The sequence below is a fragment of the Sceloporus occidentalis genome, unplaced genomic scaffold (assembly GCF_023333645.1).
Source record: "Sceloporus occidentalis isolate IW3139 unplaced genomic scaffold, rSceOcc1.0.p SCAF_1, whole genome shotgun sequence".
Lineage (NCBI taxonomy): Eukaryota > Metazoa > Chordata > Lepidosauria > Squamata > Phrynosomatidae > Sceloporus > Sceloporus occidentalis.
In genome coordinates, this window is record NW_028316981.1 from 139,781,136 (window position 1) to 139,807,103 (window position 25,968).

General features: G+C 43.7%; 1 protein-coding gene across 2 annotated transcripts; it reads left to right on the forward strand.

Moving 5' to 3' along the window:
* The first annotated feature begins 502 nt into the window (after nt 1–502).
* On the forward strand, nt 503–24,028 carry ENDOV (endonuclease V). 2 transcript variants are annotated; one of them, XM_089539292.1, is made up of 9 exons: nt 503–578; nt 3,092–3,263; nt 4,645–4,779; nt 7,825–7,864; nt 8,504–8,616; nt 9,470–9,538; nt 12,110–12,238; nt 20,508–20,581; nt 23,275–24,028. In XM_089539292.1, the coding sequence occupies exons 1-9, from the start codon at nt 514–516 to the stop codon at nt 23,300–23,302; spliced, it is 825 nt and encodes a 274-aa protein (XP_089395418.1). In that variant the 5' UTR covers nt 503–513; the 3' UTR covers nt 23,303–24,028. The 2 variants fall into 2 exon arrangements, with proteins under 2 accessions (XP_089395418.1, XP_089395427.1); XM_089539301.1 differs by lacking the exon at nt 503–578 and adding an exon at nt 1,345–1,403.
* The last annotated feature ends 1,940 nt before the right edge of the window (nt 24,029–25,968 follow it).

Sequence of the window (25,968 nt, forward strand, 5' to 3'; positions counted from 1 at the left end):
CAATAAGTCACTCTCTCTCAGCCTCCTCAGGGGAAGAAGGCACACCTCCTCTGAAGAAACCTTGCCAAGGAAACTTAGGGAGGGCCAGTGTGGCCTAGTGGTTGGAGCGTTGGGACTATGACTCTGGAGACCAGGGTCTTCTCAGCCATAGAAACCCACTGGGTGGCCTTGGGCAATAAGTCACTCTCTCTCAGCCTCCTCAGGGGAAGAAGGCACACTTCCTCTGAAGAAACCTTGCCACGGAAACCCCAGCGTCTCAGCCTCCTCAGGGTAAGGAGGCCATGGCAAACCTCATCTGAGGAAACCTTGCCAAGGGAAACCCAGGTAGGCTCGCCTCAGGGTCGCCATAAGTAGGAAAGGGCTTGAAGGAGGCCCACAACAAGCACAACAACAGCAGCAAGCGATGGCTTCTCCTCCTCGCCCGAGGCGTGGAGCAGGTTAGGTACGTTAGACATTGGAGCAGCACCGAAGGGAGGAGGAGATTAGAAAGAGGAGGAGGAAACCCGGGGCGCCATGGCGGACGGAGGAGGAGCCAGGGCGCCTCTGGTGGAGGAAGAAACGAGGCGGGAATGGGAGCGGTAAAGGCCTAAGCTTCCCGCGAAAACGCTGGCGGGGGAGGGACACATGGGCTGCTGCTATCGTCCTCTCCGAATAATAATAATAATAATAATAATAATAATGGCGGCCCTGAGGCGAGCCTCGTCAAGTTTTCTCCAGAGGAGGCTTGCCAGGGCCTTCCCCCGAAGAGGCTGGGGGAGTGTGACTTGGACCAGGCACTCAGTGGGTTACATGACCGAGCAGTCGGGATCCATATTGCATATTATTTGACTTGTGGTGACGCGTGCCTCCCTTCTCCAAGTGACATTTCTGTCCGCTATAATTCCACTTTCTTTAACGGCTCTAACTGGCCCTTCCTCCTCCTCCTCCTCCTGTTGCATTCTGGGATTTGGAGTTTAAGGAGAGGCGGTTAGAATCCTCAGTTGAGAGCTCGTAGGCCTCGCTGGACTACAAGCCCCACAATCCAACTGGAGGCAGGCAGGGCAATCAAAGCAGCGCTGTAAGAGTGCACTGTGGTGATCTGCTAGGCCGCGCTGGCTGTGGGCTCCTCCTGCCGCGGGGCATTCTGGCCTTTGTAGTTCTAGCTCAATGGGTTACTAGTTACTACTCCATCCCTTGGAGAGAGGAGGAGGCTACAGACAGGCCCTCCTTTTCCATGCTCTTCTCTCTCTCTTTCGCCATATTTTAAATTAATTTTAAGAAAACAATAAAATAGTACATCACATATTGTAATAAAAACAACAAGGCAATACACTGTCGTTATTATTTAGATGTCTAAAATTACATCATATCCTAATGTGTAGTCTAATTCCTTTCCTTTCGTTTTTCCTCACATCAGTATATATGTATGTATGTTTTATAGCCTTATAAATATCAACTTTTCTATTTTTCACCATTTATAGATCTCTAGGTGTTTAGCTCTTAATAAAAGTTCACCAATTTATACAATAACCGAAATAAAACAACACCAACTTCATCCAGAATGATTTTTTTATCATTCTCCCACAGTTCTAGACTTCCAACCGACAAACATGACCTTCTTTTTTTAATTAACAATTTTTTATTCATTTTCATCTTCTCATAATAATAATTTTAATAATAATAATTTTTATTTGTATTTTCCCGCCCTTACATCGACAAATTAACACAGTACAGATATAAAATACAATCAATAAAACACTGACATTATTATTAATTCAATAATATCAGTATGATATAATATCAATGCATCACAATATCAACAAAACACTATACAATTTGTCTTCATATCCTCGATTCTTCAGTACCAAGTATCACAATATCGTCATAGTTCAGTTTTCTTTCCAAGACTGATATTCCTGGACCATCTATCAGATGTATATATATCTGTCCCACAGTATTTATATTTCCTATTTGATTGTGTTCCATCCTCCTTTCAATATACTTCTTTGTGTTACGTCCTTCCAATATTTCCAGTGCTTTTGTGTATGTATTTATATTTGGGAGGAAGTGTCCTTGTACAGTATTCATGGACAAGGACAGCTGTGAATAGGAACAAAATGAATTGGTTTCATCAGCTTTCTGAGGCTGCATCCACACTGGAGGAATAACCTGGTTTGGCACTGCTTTAACTCTTTGTCTGGCTCTTTGCTATGGAATTCTGGGAGTTGGAGTTTGTTGTGGGGCCCAGAGCGGAGCTCTGATCCGCTCTGGGCCCACAACAAACTCCAACTCCCAGAATTCCATAGCCTTCAGCCAGAAAAGAGTTAAAGTGGTGCCAAACCAGGTTATTCCTCCAGTGTGGCTGCAGCCTGAGCCAAGGAAGCTCTGGTAGATATTAGTCTGATGACAGATGTTAAGACCCCCCCCCCCCCATTTTTTAAAAGTAGTTGTTAAATTAAACATTGTGTGATAGAACTAGTGCTGCCATTGGTTGACACACACATATTTTGTTCCACTATCATCTCTGCTTCTTTTTTTTTTCAATTAATTTTTAACATGAACCATCAGTGAAAAACAAAGAAACAGGATGAAGAAGAAGAAAAAGAGGGGGGAAGGGATAAAAAAGTAAATATTTCCCCCCATATATCCATTTATGGCCAAACTTTTGGGCCCACCCACGGATTCAACCATCAACAACTTGAAAATATATAATTTTTAAAAATCCCAATAACCAAACCTTGATTATACCATTTTATATAAAAGACACCATTTTACCACGACATTATATTTAATGGTACTTGTACATCCACGGGTTTTGGTATCTTTGGTGGGGCCCTTGAACCAAACCCCATCAAGGGCCCACTGTACAGTTTTACAGGTCACTTTCTGTCAGTGATAATCTCTGCTTGAACAAATTTTTCATGCTTTTGAAACATTTAAGATACCTGTTTGCTACAGGCAATAATGGAATACATATACTTACCCCGTGGGCAAATGATGTTTCTATCCCTCCTATTGCCCAACACTTTGGGGGGGGGGGGGAAGAGTGTCCTATGATCTTGTAATCCTAGTAATGAATAGATTTTACCTAGTTCTGTTGCATTCCATACAGTGGTCAATCCCGGCTGAAGGCAGATGTAATTGAAGAAGATACACAGGACTGGCAGAACAGCCCTTCCTTTACTGGACTGGAAAGAATTGGAGGAGTAGACCTGTCTTACGTCAAGGGAGATGACAGAAGTGCTTGTGCTTCTTTAGTGGTGCTCAGCTACCCAGACCTTGAGGTAACAGCCTTAGAACTGGGACATTTCTCCAGGAAATTCTTGAGGGCGAAACAAGGAATCTTTAAGAACTTTTCAGCTAGTAGAGGAAGGACAATAACATCCAAATAGTTGCAACATCTTCACTTGAACTAATCAGGGCTGACCCTGCTTAACCTCCACGATCATACACGATCTAGTGCCTTTAAGGTACATAGGCCCTATCCTAGGGTTTACTTGGCAGTATTTATTAAGAGAAGGTTTGACATTGCCTCTTGCTTAGACTGAGAAAGTGTGATTTGCCCAAGGTCACTCAGGCTATGGCTTAGGAGGGATGTGAACCCTTCCAAAATCCTAGTCCAACATTAGAACCATTTACTATGCTGGCGTTAGCTTTCCTTGAAAAAAAAAAGTCCCTACAAAAAAATTAAACTTGGTGGTATGCAGATGTATTGCTTCATAGAAAAGCTGAGGATTAGGTTTGTGCAACATTTTAAGAATACGTCAGATGAAGGTGGACTTTACAATTCTTGTCCAATGTTCAGCATCATTGTATTCCATGGCTGTTGTCATTTCTGCTTATCTTTTAAGAAACTGTACTTTTCTGACCTTTGGGATTGCCCAACATAAAGGCAACATTCTCCAGGTCAAAGATTTTTGCAACATTTCCAAATGTTTTGAGTTTCATTTGTCTAACATTTTAAATACAACAAAAATCCACACCATTTTATATGTGTGTTTTAAATAAATATTTTTTGATTACCAGTAGCAATAATTTCAAATATATTACAAGTACTAAAATGGTGGTAGGAGTGGTGGTGATATTTTCCATTTTCCTAAAGCTAAACATATAGCACCCATGGATAGATTTTCCTGGATACATTTGATTGTTTCCAAGCTGAATGAATTGACAAACTCTGCTTCGTTTAAAAATATATCATTTTTATCTCTTGCAAGCCTTTCTTTTTATTTAACATTCTGCAGATGAATGCACTTTTTCTTTGGAATTCATCGTTTTCAGCAGTTAAAGCAGAACCAGCTAAAAAGCTGGAAAATGTACAGTTTTTAAAACTACTTTAGTTTCTAGGGGAAAAAATGTGTCCCAGTGTGTTGCTACACTTGAGCAATCAAAAATGTGCCTAACCTTGGTTATTTGCTGCCAAAAACTGTTTATGGATACTCGGGGCTGATGGACAAACTGAGCTGGCAGACATTAGAGTTGTCTTTCTGCTTTGCAACTTACTGGGTGAGGAAGATCTCAAAGGGATTCTTGTCAGATAAATGAGAAAAGTATGACATTTCCTCAGGCATCGCCTGGGTGGGCTTGCAAATGTTGATCTTTCCTCATGGGGAAGTTATGATTCTGTCTGTAAATTGTCCTCTGTACATTCTTCTTCCATCTCAGGTACTGTATGAAGACTGTCATATGGTGGATGTGAGTGCCCCTTACGTGGCTGGTTTCCTAGCCTTCAGAGAAGCTCCTTTCCTGGTGGAAGCAGTGCAGCGGTTAGAGGAGCGAGCACCTATCCTTAGGCCTCAGGTGAGATGTTTTCCCTTTATATAGCAGGAGCCCTACTGGCTCCCCCCATCTGTATACTTTGGCCTTAAAGCTGTTGGACTGCATTTCCCATTATCCCTCCTAATTGGGCACTGTGCTATCTGTGGTTGATGGGAGTTTCAGTCTAACAATATAGGACTTGTCATATCCCACAATGGTCAGCCTCATGGATATGGAAAACCCACAAATGACATGAGATCAGTAGCTGTCTCCTGCTCCTTCTTTATAGCAGCTGATATTCATGATCACTGTCACTGAAAGTGGAAGTTTTATATACTCAATGGCTGTCCTTTCCATTGCTCCCAGAATCCCTCAGCCAACAGGGCTATTGGTCACTGGCCTTGCTGGCTGGGGGATTCTGGGAGTTGTGATATCTCAGAAGTAACATCTGTCCTCCCAAGCTCAACTCTTTCTTTTCTTTAATCGGGAGGGCAGAGCTGCCTGTTCTAAATATTCTGTGTCCATCACCAACCTACACTTTGCAGACGTGTTTGGCAAGTTACTAGCCCAACACAACATCTACACAATATAGAAGCAATAGCACACATGAGGACAGCAAGAGAGCATGCATAAATAAATATCATTAAATCAGGATAATTCACTTTTGCTCTTTTTTAGTCTGTTGCTTTTAGTTTTGATCTTAGTGCCTGTTTTAATATTTGGTTGAAGTTTCTTTCATACTACTAAACTGTTATTGTGATATTATCTTCTAAAAATGTTGCTACTGTAACAACAACAATAATAGCTTTGCTAGATTTGAGAGATCCAACAAAAACCAACTGAGGCCCCATTCACATTCACCTATTTGCGCTGGATGGAACTGGGCAGAATCGGGTCCCCCCTTCCTGAATCTCTCCAGAAGCAAGTACCCACTATCGTTTATCTTATTCGGGGTTATTTACCCCTGAATGCCCTTGCAGCACTTTGCAGAGAATTCACATTTGCAGTACCGGTTTAAAAGAAGGCTCCTTTGCTGTCAATCAAATTCTCTTCTGCTTTCGTCAAAGGTGACGTTTCCTACAGCCATTGGCCAAGTGGAAGAGTGCTTCCCCCCCCCCCCTTTTAAAAAAACTGGTGGCACAGTGCGCATATTCTGTCAACTTGTGTGTGTTTGCGCATGTGTTATGTTCCTTCAGATTGTTCAGATTCCCTCCCCTTTGCATCCTCTGCTTTCCCTCCGTTTCCTAGAATGCAATCCCTCCTTCTCTCCCATTCGCATCCTGATCACCCACAGTCCAGTTGTCTCTTTTGGACACACACACACACACACACACACACACACACACACACACCTCCCCCCAGAACAACAATCCAACAGTTGCCTCTCCTGGTAACACACAAATGCCACATCCCCACATCCCTGATCACCCACAACCCAGTTGTTTCTTTTAGGCACCCACACACACAGGCCACATCCCCACACAACAACAACCACCACCCAACACTCTCCTGGACACACAACAACCCTACACCCCTTAATCCCCCCACCATTCTCTCTTCTGTACGCACATCCCCACACAACAAAACCTCACAATCCTACACACACACACACTCCCACACAACCCCTAAAAATCCTCTCAATGCCTTACCCAGAAGGACCCAAAGCCCTGTTGAATCCCATTGAGCTCAACCTCGGAGCCCGGGTGTCTTCAGAGACACACAGAGAGAGAGAGAGAGAGACAGGCCTCCAATCCCCGGCCTCACCTGCATCCAGCCCCCGGGACGTCCTTCAAGGTAGAAAGCAGCATACAGGAGGCATCGGCCGGGCCAGGCCTGGTCAGAAGGAGCCGCACGACAGGCCGCCTTGGCACGCTCCTCAGGGAGATATACACATTATATATAAGTGTGTGTGTTGTGTGTGTGGAAGACACCCCACACACAAAGAGAGGTAGAGACAGGAGTTGTAGGTCCATGAGAGGGCCCTCCTCTTTGGCCGCCTCAGACAGACAGACACACACACACACACACAAGCCAGCAGCAAGCAAGATGTAGCACAAGCACACACATTCTATCCATATGTATCCATCATTCGCATAATCTGTCAAAAATAAAATAACAAAAAAAAGGAGAAAAGCTGCTTGCAAAGTGACCAGCAAGAGGGGAGGCATGATCCTCCCACTGCCCACCCTCTGACCTAAATCCCTCCCTGAACTTGACCCGATCATGACTGGGGCTGAGTTCTCATTTGCCGGCAGCAGGGAAGAGCTGTTTTTTTCAAAAAGAAAGAGTAAATAGTCCGCTTTCAGAAAAACCGTGCTAAGGGAAATTTGCCTTGGATCTCTTGTGCAAGCCCTTGATCGAGTAGTGTAAAATTCGGCACGAGTGAGAAATTCCAACTTTTAAACCGGGTTGGAAACCGAGGTAAAAGGTAGTCTGAATGGCCCCTGAGTGCTTCTGTCATCAACATCAGGTTCTTTTTTGTGTATTTATTTTAAATACTTATTTCATATACTTCCTTGTTGCCTTTCAAGACTGAGGCCTTCCCAAGACAATTTAGCAATATACAGTAGTAAAATTCAATAAGAAAATGATAAAACTATCTTAAATTTAAACAATTCTAAAATAAACCTGTTTAAACAAAAGGTGTATTTTCCACAGAACTAAAATCTGTGCAGAAAGACAAAGAACTGCCTCATATCAGAACCACCAGAAGGTTTTCAGATGCTCTCCAAGAGCATGTACCTAGAATTGACCAGTGGTAATTCCCTCATAAAAGAGAAAGGATTATTAGGACTGAAGAAATGGCTCGATCTGATGAACAAGAAATATGGCATATTTCCCCTTTCCATAGATCTGGTGTCAAAGGGAGTGCACACTATACATTTCCTGTTTGTAGGGCTCAGCGATGTCCTATAATGGTTAAGTCTTTCACCTCTTTTTCCAAAGTGGGGAAGGGAGCATACAAGGGAATAACTTTTCATGTTTGTGTATATACAAGTGTGTATTAATGCACAAATATTCCATTACTTCAAAATCTCCCCACCGTATATATCCTATGACTTACCTGCCCCTCTGTCACTTTCCTAGGTCCTTCTTGTAGATGGAAATGGCATACTCCACCACAGAGGTAAGATTCTTGACAATCATTATTATCTAGTCAGAACCCGCTTTTCCTCTCTATCTCTAATTGGTTGATAATCATGCCTGGAGCTTTGGAGATGCCACACCAGGGAGTCACCATCTTCTCTCGTCTCATTGATGTTGCCTCCATTGTTTGGAATACCAGCGAGTGAGAAGATGCCCACTTAGTAATCACAGTCCAGTCATTTGCCCTCTCATTCTGGTCCCAGTCTGGACACACATTCAGAGAGGGAGAACACAATGCATGGTAGAAATTGCTACCTCTTCTCTTATCACTGCTTGCAGAAGGCAGGTGAACAAGAAGAAGAAGAAGAAGAAGAAGAAGAAGAAGAAGAAGAAGAAGAAGAAGAAGAAAGGAGTATCAGTAGCAATGGCAGCAGGCCCAGCACTAGGCCTCTGGTAGAGGTGTGGATCTTAACTGGTGCCCTATTATGCTGATTCTTGACACCAGCGCTATATCTTGTGTAAATCTGGGAAGTTAAGATCATCTTTCTTGCCTCTTCCTTGGCAGCTTGTATTTCATTCTCATAAACAGGCCTCAGATTGTCCCTCCAGCATAAATGAGGAGCATATCTTGCTTTGTTCTTTTCTTTCATGCATTCTCTTTCTGCTTTTCCTTTGCCAGGGTTTGGCATTGCCTGCCATCTCGGTCTGCTGACAGGTTTTCCCTGTATTGGAGTAGCGAAAAATCTCCTACAAGTGGATGGTCTGTCCAACAATGATTTACATAAGGAACAAGTAAGCCCAGGAGAGAAATCCTGATTTTACATAATCCAAATCCTGCAGCATTGAAGCTTTTGCCTATGTCACTTTCAGCAAGAAATCCTATAGAGAAATTGCTGGTTTACTTGCATTACAATTGCAGCTGCAGCATTTTTCCCCTATTAGTATACAAAGACTGCATACTAGTTGGATAGACTCAGTCAAGGAGCTCATGGCCCTGAACCTGCAGGACAGAGGACAGAGAGGCTGAGAGGTGTCTCGTTCATGGAGTTGCCATGAGTTGAAGTTGACTTGAAGGCAGCTAACGACAACAACAACAGGGATGAAAAGGGAGCAGTGGTGGAGCATTGTACAGAATGATTTCAAGTTGATTTACATGTGATTTAGTGGCTAATAGACATTGCCCACAAAAGTGAACTTCAGATAAAGTTTATCCGTTCTACTTTGTCTTAGAGGTCTGTCAAGTTGAGAGTCAATAAACAAACAAACAAACAAAGTATCAGAGAATATCAGAGAATTACAGCCAATCTTGGCTTCCTGGCATGTATGCACACATGAATTTGTTGCATGTATACCTTTGTTGCATGTATATATTTTTTTTAAAAAAAAAAGATACAGTGTGAAGTGGCCCAGAATAGAATGGCATACTTTTCTACATGGAGAAATACTTGTGAGAGAGATCTCATCCAGACCAGTCCAATCCCATTCCAGGATCCTTATTCAACAATCAGCTATATCAGAGCAGTAGGACTGAAGTGACAATGGCAAAAGTCTATCAGCAGCCAGTGAAGGAAGCTCTGAGAAATCATCCAGGCATCTTTGCTGATTTGGGTTAATCTTGACTGTAACAAATCTCTTTCAAATCCAGATTCGAGAACTACAGGCAGGAGGAGATACCTTTCCTCTGTTAAGCACTTCAGGGAGAATCTTGGGTATGGTGAGTACCTAGTTATGGGGTGAGGGAGTGGAGAGCCAATGGGAAAAATAGAAAGCAGTGAGCATTGTCAAAGTTGCCACACTGATAAAAAGGTGATCCTGACTAGTTTGCTTCCAGAGTCTAGCCCCCAGATGTTCAAGACCACAGATACTACTCTTGCTATTAGCTAAATTGATTCTGGGACTTCCAAGAGCTGAAGTCTAAACCATCTGGAGGGCCAATGATTCCCCAACTTGGGTCTATATGCAATCCTCAGTTTTGGCATCAGTTAGCTCCTGAGCTGGACTCTTGTTTCCAGTGCATTTCTTCCATAAGTAATGATAGTTTGTGCCTCAGCATATCACTGGAGAAGCCTCCCCATCTTCTTGCACCCAGGGGAGTACCCAGTTGGATGTGAATGGAGTGTCCAAGGTTCTCAGAAGGCTCTGCTCATAGGAGAGAGTGAATCTAGTGGCAGGGGAATTTTTAAAAAGAGCATAGCTATCAATGTGTAGCAAATGTAAATTTAGCACAAGTTATTGGCATTGCTAGTTGTATGGAAACACACATGTCTACATGGGCAAATGCACACAAAGTGTGCACAGTGGTGACAGCAAATGCTGAGCTCACACTGTCTGAAGATGTCCTTCTAGAAATATCCACCAGGCATCCTTTTGCCCCCAGCAACACTGCCATCACTGCACTTTGGCAGCAGCTGCCCTCCATATCCAGTCATTCCTACCAATCTGTAGTATGTTTGTATGTATGTATGTGTGTATGGTATCTATACCCCGCCCTTCAGCCCTAAAGGCTATCAGGGCAGCTTACAATTATTATTTTTAATTAGACGGTTCCCTGCCCTCAGGCTCAGCTGCCTCTACTGTCCCATGACCTCTGGTGTCACCACTTTTCCTACAGCTTTCAGACAGGCTGTTCCCCAAATTCAGCTCCTTGCATTTTGACTTGTCTGTTGTTTGAATGTTATTGTAAATGTGAATGAATAGCTGCCCTGGCCCACCTTCTTTCCACATCTCTACTTCTTTTTCATCTGTTTTGCTACTCAATACCCTACTGTTATAGTGCTGGTATTCCACTTTAACCTCAATGTCTGCCTCCTGTGGCATTCTGAGGTTTGTAGTTTAGTGAGGCGTAAGAGTTCTCTGGCTGAGAATTTCAGATGCCCTTCCCTGGACTGCAAATCCTAGCATTTCACAGGAGGCAGCCATAGAAGTTAAAGTGGAATAATAGTGCTATAACAGTGTAGTGTGACATTCAGCTAGGCCTCTATTTCCACTGCATCCACTAACATTTCTTCCTTCTCTTCGGACCATTATTTTAAAATATGGAAGAGGTATTTCTGAGAGATACAAACCAGAGAAATCTTCTTACTGCTTAAATGAGTCTCTCTCTCACACACACACACACATTTGAAATGCTATCCTCCGTATAGGTGCAAGGAAACCCATTCTCCTGCTGCATATATCTACTAATAAGTTTTGAGGTGGAAGTGTCATCCTGACAATCCCCATCAGCCATATGCCCAAGGAGGGTTCAGAAACAGAGTTGCTTCTCCTTCCTGAGGCCACAACACTTTATTTCAAGCTCAACAGCTTGCGCTTTGTTTCCATCTCTACCAGGAGTAGGCCTTTTTTTTTTTTCTGCTGATAGATTTTAATTCCCCTTTCAAGATGAAGCCATCCCCAAATACTTTGCATTACACCAGGGAAAGCTCACAACAGTAGTGCTGTTGGGAAGAAATCAAAATCCACATAAGAGTATTACAATACCTTTATGGACCAGCCAAAATGCAAAAAATACATAATGCAAGCTTTCGGTCCACTGGCTTCTTGATCAGGCAAAATATATTAAAAAATAATTGTTGGGAAGATTGAACAACCCTTCCCCCCCCCCCCCCGCCCCATCTACAAAACCCACACGCAGGTACTGTAAGGATTGCAGCTAATCTGAATGAATTAGGAAAATCTAAAGAGAGTGACAGGTGACATCACCACCCCTGCTTGTTTTTTTTATTATTATTATTTATTGAACTTTAATCCTGCAAAATAGGAATGGGGAAAGTGCAGCCCCCCCCCCCATCCAAATCAATTGGGAGTTGTTTTTTTTAAATGCCCCCCAAAACTCTCTAGAACATATGGAGAGAACCCCTTTTGCCATGTTTTGGACCCTTTTATTTTCTAACAGGAAGTGACCTAGACTGACTCCCAGGCCACTTTTTGTTGTTATAATGGCTTCTTTAAATGGCCCAGGGAACCAAGGGAAAAAACACAAGCCCAGGTGAAATTGTCCCCATTCCTCCTAAAGGTGTTAAGTAGGAAAAATGTTTTTGCCTTTTTTCTTTCTTTCTTTCTTTCTTTCTTTTTTTTTTTTTTTTTGCAGAGAGGGTGAAGCTCTGCAGTGTCCTGAGAGGCCTGTGCAACCTGTTAATCCCCAACAATTGCTGTAAACCTTAGCTCCTCTACACCTCTGTTTGTCTCCCCCACCCCACCTCTCTTGTTCTCCTGTCACTCAAGCTCTTTGTAGCTTGTACATTATTCATATAACTTTCACTGTCTCCATTTTCTGACTATCCAGGCCTTGCGCAGCTGTTCCAAAAGCACCAAGCCTGTGTACATCTCTGTGGGACACAAGATGAGTCTTCCATCAGCAGTGCGCTTAGTCCATTCCTGTTGCAGGTATCGGATTCCTGAGCCCATCCGTCAGGTACAAACAGCTATCCTCCTCTTCCAGTCAAAAGGGAATGGTGATTCTGGCAGCCTCTAGTTAAGGAACATAAAGCGACCTGACAGGACATGAAAGCTTACTGTTTCCAGTAGTGGTCAGCCCAGATGCCTCTGGGAGGTTACAAGTATAGTGTGAAAATGGTAGCTATCCTCTGTAGTATATGTAGTCGTCCCCTTATCCCAGTATCTAGTCTAGTTACATTGACTCTAATAAGTGGAGATTTTCAGACAGATATCTTTTCTGATAGCCACTGAGATATCTTTGACTATGTTTAATCCTTCCATTAAAAAGAAACATCCCTTATCATTCATCATATGTAGCAGTAGTGAATTTCACAAATGAGAGTAAAGATGTTTGTTTTGCCTGTCCTGGGCAAGACACAGTCAGTGAAGTAATTCCCAGTAATCAAATGAGGGTACCTTCTTGGTTGGGAAGCGTGAAAGACAATATAGTATAGTTAGAGTGTTAGACCAGAACTTTGGAGTTTCAAGTTCAAGTCTCCATTGAGACATGAAATTCATGGGGTGACCTGTGGTCAGTCATTAGCTCTCAATGTGTTCTGCTTCACAAGATTATGGAGAGGAAGATTGCTCAAAAACCCTGATCGCATTGGGTGATCTCACTGATGAGAAGGGCAGAATATAAATAAGAGGCAACATAGCTCCAGGAGTTCATGAATAGACTAGATACAATTACACTGTCTACTGTTAAGCCCCTTTTGGGAGGTTAGAGTAGTCTCTGCCATGGAAGCAGAGTTGAACCAGGGAGATCATTTGGCAAGGGAAATGGAAGCAACATTATCTCCCTTTTTCATCTTGTTCAGTTTGCTTTATAATAATAATAATAAGTTTTATTTATAGACCGCTATTCCGCAATGATCATAGCAGTGTACAGTAAAAATTGCAATACAAAATTAGCCCCAACCCACCCCCTCACTCCCTCCAGGCTGGATGATGACATATAAGCACTGCCTAGTTGTTTCTCTGTCTGTCACACCCTCCCCCAACCAACTACCTTTTAGATGTGTTGGGCTGTACAACATGAACATGTTGGCTGGTGTGATGGGGATTGCATTCCAATACATCTAGAAGGTACCTGGCTGGAGAAACATGATTGATCACATTGGCATCCTATTCTTCCTCCAGGGGGTTTAGGGTGGTGCTCTTGGAGTTCTCATTTTATTCTAACAACTCCGTGAGACAGGAATAGGCAGAGAGTTGTAATGAGCTGTCTCCAGTCTCATAGGTTGAATGATTCCAACCAAGGCTTTCCTGCTCCAGGAAATTCTAGCCATTGCATCACAATGTATAATGACTAATATTCTAGCCATTGCACAACACTGTCTCTCCCTCATGCTATCCAAGTAGATGATTATTATGATTACTGGAATTCTGTTTGCTAGCAACTGCTTTTGGAGTGTTTCCATCCAAATTTTATTAGGAGATTTCTTATACATAGTGCTCTGGTTTAGAAAACATGAAGGTCATTTCCCAAGGGATGTCCTCTTTGAGGAGAATGTTGGATAATTAAAAATTTTACAATAGCTGCAGATACACCCACCAGTGACTTTTTCCTTCTATTATTTACCCATCTTTCTCTCTTCTGCATTAATGAAAGCAATAATTCTCATTAAAAATATTCATTCCTCCTCCCTTTATCAGTGTAAGAAATTCATCCACTCAAACAGCATTTCCAGGCTGCTCAGCTCCGTATTCCATGGGTCCATGTGGATGTCCCTTTGTGAGCCCACTGCACATAATACAGGCAGAACCTGCCAAGGTAGCATGTGTAGCATTAGATTCCAAGTGATGGACATTGAAAGATTCAACGCTATACCTATGCACCCTGGCAGTAAGGCTTATTGAACTCAACAAGCCTTACTTTTGAACAGACACACTTCCAGAACACTTGCAGATTTACTTATGAAAAAGCACATGTTTGCATACAAACAGAGATAGAGAATATAAAGTCTTCCAGCTGTTTTTGGACTGTTCCTCCCATAGTCCCTCACTTTTGGCTGGTCACTCTAATTCCTCATCCACCAGTACCTGGAGGGCTACATGTTTCCTGTCTGTGGTGTATAGATTTCATTCTTTCTTCTGCCAGATTAAGCCTCCTTTTTCTGTGATTTGTTCCAATTTTCAGTGAACCAAAATTTTCTGCCTGCAGCAGCTCCAGTGGGAAACTCATTGCTGGCACTTTACTGGCACCACTCGCAGTGCAGGTTGTTCCTGTACCTACTGCAGTGCTGATCTAACTCCTCTCAAGACTCTGCAAAAGGCTGCAGAGGCTGCCAGGCTGGAAAAGAGCCATTAGATGGCAGCACCAACCCATTTTCTTTTGCCTTCAGGCACAGTTAGGTTTGGGCACTGAATAGGGAGATTATAGTTGAAGGTGTATACTGGCGTCTGACTTGCCAGTAGTCAGCCTTGCAGTATGCAGATTTACCATTAACGAGTGCATGGCAGGCGGAAGTTTATGCACAGCAGCTTCTCTCCTTGCAGCATTTAATGCCCAACTACCAAAGCTGCAGAAAACCATTTCGAGTCCATTGTGGACTCAGTGCTGTGATGCCTGCTAGCATCACCCTGAATGCTGAAACAATTCTCATATTGAGAGTAATTATGAATTTAGGTACTCCTCTATGGTTATATCTCCAAATAGTTTAGGGAGCAAAATGTAGCATTTCAGTACTCTCATCTTGTTTTCTTCCCCATCTTTGGGGCATCAGATCTTCCCTTAGATAAGGAAGTTTCCTTTGGGGCAGAGAATATCTGAAACCAGGTGTGGGTGTCATGTGGCCCTCCAGGTGTTGTTGGATTGCAATTCCAAGCTTTCCTTGCCATTGACTGCTGGGACAGTCCAACAACTACTGGAGGGCTGTACGATTCTCACCACTGCCTTAAATGTCAAACTCGTCAGCTGTCCACGTGAAGACAGAAGGCAAAAATGTGCTAAAAATAGCCCAGAAGTGACAAGAGATAGCATTGTCCCAGCCAATGGGAATGCAACCCATACTTTGGAACACTGTGAGCTTTGATAGGCTTGAAGGCTAGTAAGGTATCATGGCTTCAGTGTTGGAATAGGACTGGGAAACCAGGGTTTGACTCTCCAGTTAGCCATGGAAACCCACTGGATGACCTTGGGCAAGTCACACTTCCTCAGCCTTAGAGGATGCCATAGCAAACATCCTCTGAATAAATCTTGCTGGGAAAACCCTAGGGATAGGCTTGATATAAGTCAGGCTTTCCTTAAAGGCACATAAGAACCACAACAAATTAGCAGTAAGAGATTCTCAGAAATTAGGAAAGTCTATTTTTTTAACTATTACTCCCAGAATACCCCAGCCAATATGGCTGTGCTGTCCAAGGAATTCTTAGTCCATAAAATTAACTTTTTTCAAGCTCTAGATATTCTCAACTGTTTGCACTTCTACCCACACATGCCCATGAGAATTACTGGAGTAAATAACTCAGCACTGAAATTATGGTTCCCATGTGTGTGTGTGAGAGAGAGAATGAGTGGAGGGAGAAGATGTGGTTCACCAATGCATCCCTTACCAGCAGCACTTCACAGCTGCAGCACCTGCAAAGGAACTGTAACAGATCAAGCATTTGTGAGAGGGAGTGTTCCAATTGCCTCATATCACAAAGGACAACATTTTTCTGTGGAAATGCTTTGTGCTTCCAGCTGTGAGTCATCAGAGATTCAGTAATCCAGTGGTGTCCATGCATGTATGAACCAACTCTTGGTGAAGCTCATTCGAACCCAAACTCAGAATCTCTCTGTTCTGCCTATATCTCCTCCTTCGCTGCAGTATGTACCATAGCTTTTCATGGTGCTTTAACTTTGGCAGGCTGCTTCCAGCTACCTGGGTGAGCTTTCCTGTTCCAAAAAGAAAATAGGGGCATGGAATGCTTGGATTTTTTAAAAAAAACCACAATACCAGTTGCTGGTCTTTTCTTTGTGCTGTGGCAAAGGAACTTTCAAGCCCTCAAACCTTTTCATGTCCATCCCCACTATATCTACCCCAATGTGTCCAAATCTTTTCCCAAAATACTCCTGGCATAACCTCCAGCTCCTAATGCCATTGCTAGTCGACTCCAAAAATAGATGCGATCTGGGGAGATTATTAAAGCAACATGATCCATCTTATTGATTAGCCTCTTGGTTTAATAAGCTGGGTTAAGCTGTCTCTTAACACAGTGTTAGGAGTGAGGACTGGCAGGCATTTTTGCTATCTAATGATGCATCAGCTCAAGTTGTTTGGGGGCTCTTTCCACCACTCCACCCTCCCCTCCCTCCTCTCTCCTCTCCCCATGACAGTGAGATGAATGTCGCTGAGACTGCTCTAATCTTTGCTAAACTGGGGAGGGATAGATAACCTCCCAGGTGTTACTAATGTGGGTTGTATTGAAATTCTCTGATCCTGGAGCCAATTGAGCCATCGTGGATTGAAATCCTCTAGCCAGTGAAGCTTGTCACAGAAACGGCCTGCTCCGCCCCCACTCCAAACCAGCAGAGTTACTTGTCAGCTGAGTTTAAGAAATAGGTAGTTTAAAGGTGAGAGAAATTCCTTCAGTGAAGTAGCCCCCTCATCCAGATTGGGCCTGGTTTATTCCATGAAAGTTTAAGGTGAGAGGATCTGTGTGCCCTACAGTGCTTCTGCTTAGCTTCATGGCATGGAGTGAGACCCTCCCCAAGTAACTGTGTGGGGATAAGACTGAGCACTTAGATGCACCCCAGGCAGTAGGCATCCTCACACCCTGGAATGTGCCATCATCACATCTCGGAGTCCAGAACAGGGATGCACAGCATGTGCTCTTCCAGAAGTTATTGGACTACATGCCCCCGCCCCAGGCCTCATTATACAGGAATACCTCAATTAACAATCCCTCTGACAAAAAAGCCACTTTTATGCTCATCCAGCTCCCTTTTCCTCCTTGTCCTCTCCCTACCCGGAGGTCTTTAAAAAGCATCAGCATTGGGAAGATGATGAAGCAGGGTTGGAGAAATGCAGACTTTTGGTGTCAGGTTGCAGCAGTGTGCTTATGATAAACTGAATGCCAAAGTCTTAGCTTGGGAAGAATGGGATTCTACTCTAGTTGATTCCACCCCAACTATTACTATGTGTGCCTGCCTATAACAGGCGGGTAAACAGCAGCTCTCTCCAGAATCCAATACTGAGCATGCTTGAACAGAAAAACAGAGAGGAAAATGGAAAGCAGATAACCTTGCCTCACCAGACACCACCACTTCCCATGTTAAAAAAACCTATAGATCTATAAATTTGGTCACCAATCTGGAAGTCATCAGAAAACCAGAGGCTGCTAAAAGAAAAAAGCACCACTTGGAAAGAAGTTTTTAAGTAGATCCAAAAGCTTCAAAATGTTAAGCAATACTTACCTAATGCATATATTTCATTTCACATGTATTTATTGGTAGTTTTAAGTAAGAAGTTGATTGCAACACATTGAATTGCTATTTTTTTAGTGATGAAGGAAGCTATCCCAGCTTTTTTTTTCCATGCTGTCTTTGACTCTAGAACCAAATTTTGTGTTAAAAAAGTCACATCCAGGAAAACACTACTACATGGTTAACGGGGGTATACCTGCACTGGTTAAGGCAGTCTAAGAACTCCTGAAGGGCCACCCATTCCCTAGGCCTAGGCTGTTTTAAATCCCTGTAAATGCGCCACAGAATTTCATGAACATTTCCAAAACACATTTAACATTCCACAGAAGGTTTGACCAAGGCAGCTAAATTGGGAATCATTTCTTAATTTGGCAGTGATTCTACTGGGTATTGTATTGTTCTAAAGTCCTCCAACAGGCTACAGGTAATGAAGACTAGGCCAAAATACCACATCTTTTTAAAGAGAACTTTTGGCGCCCCTCCTGTGCAATAGTATAATAGATAACTAGCCACCCAGTGTCTTCAGGGCAAGCTCTCAGATTATCAGCTCCTCAACTGTATGGAGCTAGAGCCAGTATGACTACGACTTTGGAGACCAGGGTTCAATTCCCTGCTCAGGCATGAAACCCACTGTGTGACCTTGGGCAAATCACACCCTCTCAGCCTCAGGAGAAGACAATGGCAAAGTCCCCTGAACAAATCTTGCCAATAAAACCTCATGATAGATTCACCTTAGGATCTCCATAAGTTTGAAATGACTTAAAAGTATATAACAACAGCAACAACAACAACTCTATGAAGGTGTCACTGAATTAAGACATGCTGAAATAAATACTTGTCATCTAATTGGTTATCAGTTATGTCAGTCAGCTAAACATGAAATTTCTTTAAATTTCCTTTGAACTGATACTCTTGCTTTCTTGAGCTAGTAATGTGGCCTATGTGCCCAGGGACATTCACATTGAGCTGGGAGAGGCAGAGAAAATCCCATTCTTCTTCTAGCAGCTGTTTGCATTTCCTTAAGGAAGTCTCTCTCACACTTAAAGAAGCAACACAGAAGAGAGTTTTTCAAAGTTATTCATAATGTACATCTTCTTGAATCAAGAAACAAATCAACGGCAGAGTACATACTTTGCATACAGTAGCAGAACTTGGAAAAGGTGCCAGTTTTTGGACTGCAGCTTCTAGAATCACATTGCCCACGTGGCTATAGAAGTTGTACAATTTAAAACAAGCAACATTTTCCTGAAAGTTTCAGTTTTAATCCTTACCATTTTCAGTGAGAAAGAGATTAGGGTATCGGGAACAATGGAACAGACCTCCACTGGGAACTGCTGCAGGTTAAACCAGACAGTCCTGAGCTACATGGGCACACAGGGTCAAATGACTTGTGATTTTAAAGTGTTACTAGCAGCCAGTGTGTTATAGTCGTTTGAGTATTGAACTATGACTCTGGAGACCAGTATTTGAATCCCTACTGTGTCATGGAAACCCACTGGATGACCTTAGGCAAGTCACACTCTCTCAGCCTCTGAGGAAGGCAATAGCAAACATCTGAACAAATCTTGCCAAGAAAACGCCTTAGGGTTGCCATAAGTCAGAAACAACTTGAAAGGCACACAACAACAACTAGCAGCTAGGTCTCTTTCTGTTTGACTAAAATATAACCACAGGGTACTCAGTACAGGGTGGGGTGAGAAATTGAGTATTTATCCCATTGTCTCCTGCTGTTGTCCTAACATGGTTTATGGGCCATCACACTTGTTGTCTAGATTGTCAGAAAGCAATCTTGATGATTAGATCATTTTTCTGGTAAAATAAATTGCAGGTGCAGGACCACAAACAAGGCTAGGACCATAACAGGGGGTAAAGAACTGAAGCTCCTCTATAGTTGCTGCCCCAAACAATGAAGAATCTTGTGCCACCTCACTGGGTACAATCTTCTGTGGACTCCAAGTTGTTTTGCATCCGAGAAAAGAGGCTGGGGTCCACAAAAATGTATGGCCCAGAAAACCTGATTATATTTACGTCTTCAAAAGGTTCTTTTTTCCAACATAGCTGACTTGTCTTGAAACCTATACCTCCACACCATCCCTGTCTCAATCTGGATTGGATTTCCTTTGCTTACTTTTGAGTGAAAAAGAAATAATACATAGTAGCTAGCAAGGTGTAGTTTAACAGACTGATCTGGTATAAGGTAGCTTCCTGTGTGCCTTCTCCAACTTGGTTGTCTTGCTTCAGCCTTCAAAATGCAGTAGGACATGATTACCATAGCTGCAACCTTGCAAGTAGGTTTGAGAGGTTGCAGCTATGGCAATTACGTCCTACTTGTAGACTTCCCAGAGGCACTGGTTGATCACTGTGGTAACACAACACTACATAGATCTTGGGTCTGATTGAGGAAGACACTTCTGCTGACTTAGCAGAAAACTGGTAGGAGCAAGTGAATGAAATATACCAATTTCTTCAGCAATAGGGAAAAGGGTTCCTAGTCCTGCTGAGCTGAGCTGATAATTATTTTGCATCTGACCTAAATGTGTGTGTGGATGGTATTTGGGCTGCAGTTCTTCATTCTGATTTAGGTCAAGGTGTGAGAAAAATTTGGCCCTCCAGGCATTGTTGGCCTGAATTGCAATCAACCCTCACCTTTGGCCTTTGGGAGTAGCAATTAAACAATACCTGGAAAACCACACACCTTTCCCATCCCCTATTCCACTTGCTATCTTCCCAAAAACCAGCTACATGCCAATGCCCCCAGAAACCGGCCACCTTGCGGCACCAGCCACCCTCAGGAGGACTGCCCACCTGATGCTCTTCTCTTTCCTGGTTCCAGGCAGATATAAGATCCAGAGAATACATCCGGAAACACTTGGAGGCCGCCTCTGCTGTGTTACCTCAGCCCGAGAGGTAAGTGTGTGGGTGTGGCATCTGGATGTCCGTGCGTCCCCTTCAGGCAATCTGCTTTTTAATGCTCTTCTTTAATGGCATTAAAGGGACAGTTGGGGTAATAAGGCAAGATAAAGCAACAACAGGGCCCGCACAGCCCCCCGGGAACGGCTATTTCTAGTACAGTGCCGTGTTGCGCCACATGCTTCTTGAGAACCATGTTGTTTCCTTGGACGTGGCAAGAACCTTGGGAAGGTTATGGAGGATTAAGCTTCAAGTGAACATGCCAGTGACTATTTTGGCAATACAGAAAAGTTGGTGCTGAGAAGTGTGTTTCATGGTTGCAGAAGGATCTGGCCATTCCAGTATTGGTTCTACTGTGTCATCAATGCTATCAGGTAAATCCACAGTCACCCCAACAAGATCCATAGTGCTTTAATTCTACAAACCAACCTCCCTGCTCTGACTTACAGTCAGGACAAAAGCAATGTTGCCCCATGATATTTTGCTGCTTGAAGTGAAGAATGAAATGGTGCCCCTTTCCCAGTCTGTGTGCAGAAACTGGCTAGAATAGCTCATATTGCCTTGGCAATAGGACGTCTTCTACCACCCCTGAGGACAATATGGGGTGTCTTGGAGGGGAGAAAGACCAGGTAATGCAAGGGAAACTGTTGCGAAGGAGTGCTTTCACTGCTGCTTCCCAGTATCTGCCCCTAAGGCAGTTGCTTTGTTCTGCATAATGACAGCAGCATCCCTGGATTCAGGAGGTAGAATTTAGAGGGATAAATGAGAGTGGGAACCGATTTCTGAATGGGAGGGAGCACCATTTGGCAGTGTCCTGGGCTGGCCCCCAGAGTCCAAACCCTCATCTCTTTCCAATTTATTTCTGCTTCCTTTTTTGTTCCCTGTCCTGCCCCTATTAAAATCTAATGATAACATGTTCAACTGTTGGAAAAGTATTGTTGTGTTATGTTCGATCCACCTTACATAAGGCCTGCCTGGAGAATAAAGACAGCTGTTTTGGAGATACATTCACCAGTTTATCAGTGGCCTTCAGTTGCTGAATCCTTGGAGCAGGGGCTATCATACTGGCTCAGAGGAACTGGCATTTAAGTGAACGCAAAAAAGTCCTTAACACTGACCTAAAGGTGGGATAATGAGAGAAGGGATGATGGCGACAGGAATGACACATATGACAAATTGCCCTCTTACAGCTTGGGGGGCCAGTGTGTGGAGGCTCTTGTCTTAACCAGGAGATTTGGATTTCATAGACAACACGTGCCCCATTTGGCTCACTGCTGGCTGTCCTAAGCAAGCCTCCCAGTGCTCCTCCTACTGGTTCTGAATTTGTCTTTAAGCCCCCTGCCCCACTCTGGCCCTTTTACAGATCATCTTGATGATGGACAAATACTTACTTTTATATCTGAGGTTCCAACACTCCACTTCCTTACAATTAAACTGCTTCCTGAAGAGAGACTTTTAACATTTGCCCTGGTCATTCAACCAGTTATTTGAAATATTTCAGGTGATGCATGCCTGCATACACACACAAGTGGATACAGATAGCAAAGAAGAGGGAAAGAAAGGGACATAGAAGCCATAGGCATATTTAGTAGAGACTGGAGGCTGTACTGTGAGTGGCTTTTGCACAACAATTGGATTTTTTCCAGATTTCCCACCCTGAAAAACTTTATAATTATTACTGATTCAAGAAGGACACATTGTGGTGTGTTTCCCACCACCTCTCAAAAGAATGGATCCCTAAATGCTGCTCTCTGAGTCTTTCATGTAGCTCTGGCCCTAATGTGACCATTTGCTTTCTGTCCCCAGAACTGCACGCTGCTGCCTGGCTGCATGGCATCTCCCTGTCCTGATCACAACATTTCCAACAACACCCCTGTGAAATTGGTGGAGCTCAGTTGTTGCCAGCCCCTCAGATCCCCAACACACACCACCCACCTTGTGTTCTCCCTAGGAGTCAAGACAGCTGTGACATTATTTCTGTGAAACCGTCCCCCAGACTAGAAATAGCCACTGGGTTACGCATCACTCTCGATTACAGTCAGAGTTACCTTCCAGGGTGTTCTCGTAGCTTGTGTGCTGGGGATGGGGGACACACTTTATTCTGAACTACAACTCCCAGAATCCCCAACTGGTATGGGATGTGTGAGAGTTGGGGTCCTCCCAGATCAACTCTTTTTCCTCTTCTCCTTCCTCCACCTCTGGTGGTTCTGTAATTTGGGGTGCTACTTCAGGGCATCTGTTCTGCGACTAGCACATCCCCCTAAGGAGGAGGAATGTGCCTGGAGTGGCATAAGCTGCACCGTCGTCTGCAGGGCTGGTTCTCCTGCTTTCTTCCTCCCCAGAGGGTTGGGGCTGATGGCGGCACTTTGATTTGAAGCCTGTGCTTGTCTGCTGAGAAGCCAGTTCTCCTCCTGAGTTCAGTGGCACTTAACTAGACAGCCAGGACTGCGCTGAGGATTGGAGCTTCTTGTCCCCTTAGGCATTGCACCATCCGCCTACGAGTGTAGAAACTGTTATTGTCAATAAATAATCTCCAGATAATGCATTTGTTGAGACACTGAAAATGTTACTCGTATAAGCTAATTAATTGGATAACAGCAAAGCTGTTGTTGCAAGTTTTTTTTAATCCTCTTGGTTTATTGGCAGCTCTAGAAGTTTTCTTGCTCTTTTTTCCCCCTCCTCCTCTACAGGATGAGTGAAGGCACAGACTCTGAATAGTGATGAGGCATCAAAGATGTTTTCAAGATGTCATAATCCAGACAAGGTACCACTCAGCCTTCTAGGTGGAGAGCTTCCAACCACTACTGACTTCCTGGTGCAACAGGATTGCAGCCAGGGGGCATGAGGAGGCTTTATCAACCGTCCCCAACCAACTTCCAAAGGCACTTCTTCCCATTTTGTGGCAGGAAGTTGGATTCTTACCTCTGCATGTGGACTAATGATCCAACAGGATGAGATGTTAATTATAGGACAACAACAACATGTGCACTTCAGTTGCAAAATAAATAGCAGTGGGGAGCCCTCAGAGGCCTGTGGGGTGGCTTTTCCCCCACCCAGTTCCTTCCAAATGAGAAGGGCTCCATCTCTTATACACCCAGAAGCATGGCTAATCGGTAGCCTTTCTGGGGATCATGGGGATTGTAGTCCAAAACATCTGGATGCTCTGGTTTGTTGGAAGGCTGCTATGATAGTTGAGAAAGGTGAGCATAACTCTTTCTTGCCCTATCATATTTCCATCCCCTCTCTGACACTTCTTTTTGCTTTAAAAGCAACACACACAAACAGAGGAAGTTTATTTAGGTTTAGTTGAAATGCAGACAGCAGCAACACTGGAGAAGTAATTTTCTTGGGACTTCATAAGAAGAAGACAGCCTGTGTGTTTAATCTGTGCTAGTCAAAGTGGTGTCAGACTATCTGCTGCTGGCCCCTGGAGAGTATCTAGGAAAGAAAGTAGTTGTAGCCAGTGGACACAAGTATGGTGCTGGTCTCTTGCACATGCAGGTGTGTATAAATTGCCAGTCCCTCACATCAGATAGTCTGTTAAATTGCCCTTCCCAACCCCCATTCCAAGGCTGTTGACCTTTCTATTATAGCTGCTGTTTGCCCAATAAATGTCATGTCTTGTTTGGTCTGCAATCCCATCTCCATGGAGAGTATGCCTATTGTGTTTGGCATGAATGTCTACATGTATGTGCCAAACAGTCAGTGACACCATCTTAATTTCTGAAGAAGCCACAAATCCAGCTGAAATTAGTGGAAATGGAATAGTAGAGCAGAGGGGGAGTCAATATGCTCAGGCTATAGAGACATCTGCTCCTGGTTCTTTTTCACCAACAGGGTCATCTTTAGTAGTGGTGACATCCCTACCCATGGTGTCACTTGGTGCAGGGGGGTCTGCAGAGGGGCATGGCAATGACCAAAAGGGCACAGTCCACCTTTCCTTTACCACCATAGCAGAAGCTTCTTTATGAAGAGGCCTCTGCCACTGCAGTGAAGCTGGGAGGGACATGCTTGATCTTTCTTGCCCCATAGCAGGAGGAAGGCCCAACCAGGTGTCACCCAGGGCAGGCTGCAGTCCCTGCACCACATTAATTCCACCACTGTCCAGGTGCAGAAGTCTTTGCTTCTGATTGTGATGTTTTAATGGTATGTTAGATGTTTGATTTATGTGAAACACTATAAAGAAACATTCCACTGATCATCCTATAAATGATTGCCAGAGTGCCTATGTGTACCATTTCCTAATATTAAATTAGCATGTATGCCTAGTAGTCATCTGTACTTGATTCTATGGTCAGAAACCAGGCAGTGGGGATAATGGAGAAATACAGAAAAGAAATAATGATTTTGAGTGAGGAATTATATTAAGAGTTTTGAGTTTGTCATTTAAAGAGATTCTAGTTGTTTGTGTTCTCTCTCTCTCTCTCTCTCTCTCTCTCTCTCTCTCTCTCGCTATCTCTCTGTTCCTTCCCCCTCCACTATTACTAGAGTTCTTTTTTAGTGACACAGAATTGCTGGTGCTTCTGGCTTTTCTCTCCTCCTCCTTCATCCCCCCCTCCATACCACTGCCACTCTCTTTGTGATCGTTGCTGTCAATTTCACACCTCCCTGAGGAACAGATGCTGAATCCTCAACTCCTGATGGTCCCAGCAGATGGATGGAGATAGGACTTTGTGTATCGGGTGGGTGTGTAACTTGCGGAAGCCAACAATCTGCTGCCTTCTTTTGTAGGAGGCTCCAAGGCCTGGGCTGAAGTTTAGACTGTGGAAGAGCTTTAAATCTTGCCTGATGCATCAGTTGTTCAGGGGTAACAGCGTTTTCGCCTCCACCACTTGGCATCATGCAGCCAGTGTGGCCTTTTGGCAGTTCTGAGCATCTCACTGTAGGCCTACAGATGAAAGAATACTCATAGTGTGTCAGTTATGTACAACTCTTCGGTGGCATTAAGCAAAGTCTGTCTGCAAAACACTGTAGGGGGTTCGTACAACAGATCTAGCAGCAACAGTAAAATATATTCAGCCAACTTGCAAATTGTTGGCTTTCTTTTCTGCAATTGATATCACCTCTAAGATCTCCTCCAAATGAGTTCTGACAGTACTACTTGGCCTTGGCCTGTGGTGGTACCCATAGGATTTCCCCTGTTGGATTCACTAATACCCTTCAATCCCATCCCACAGTCCACCTGTTGCCCTGCTGCTCCTTCTATCTTTGTCTAAACCATTGGTCTCTTCATTTTGACTTGGAGCTCCCATGCCACCCCCTAACAGTATAGGCAGGTCCTCAGCCTCCTTCTTTTCAATTCCATCCCAAAGCCATATGTTATCCCAACCTTAGGGTCTCCCCCTCTTTTCTGTTTATTGCGATCTGTCATTCCAGCTCTTCTA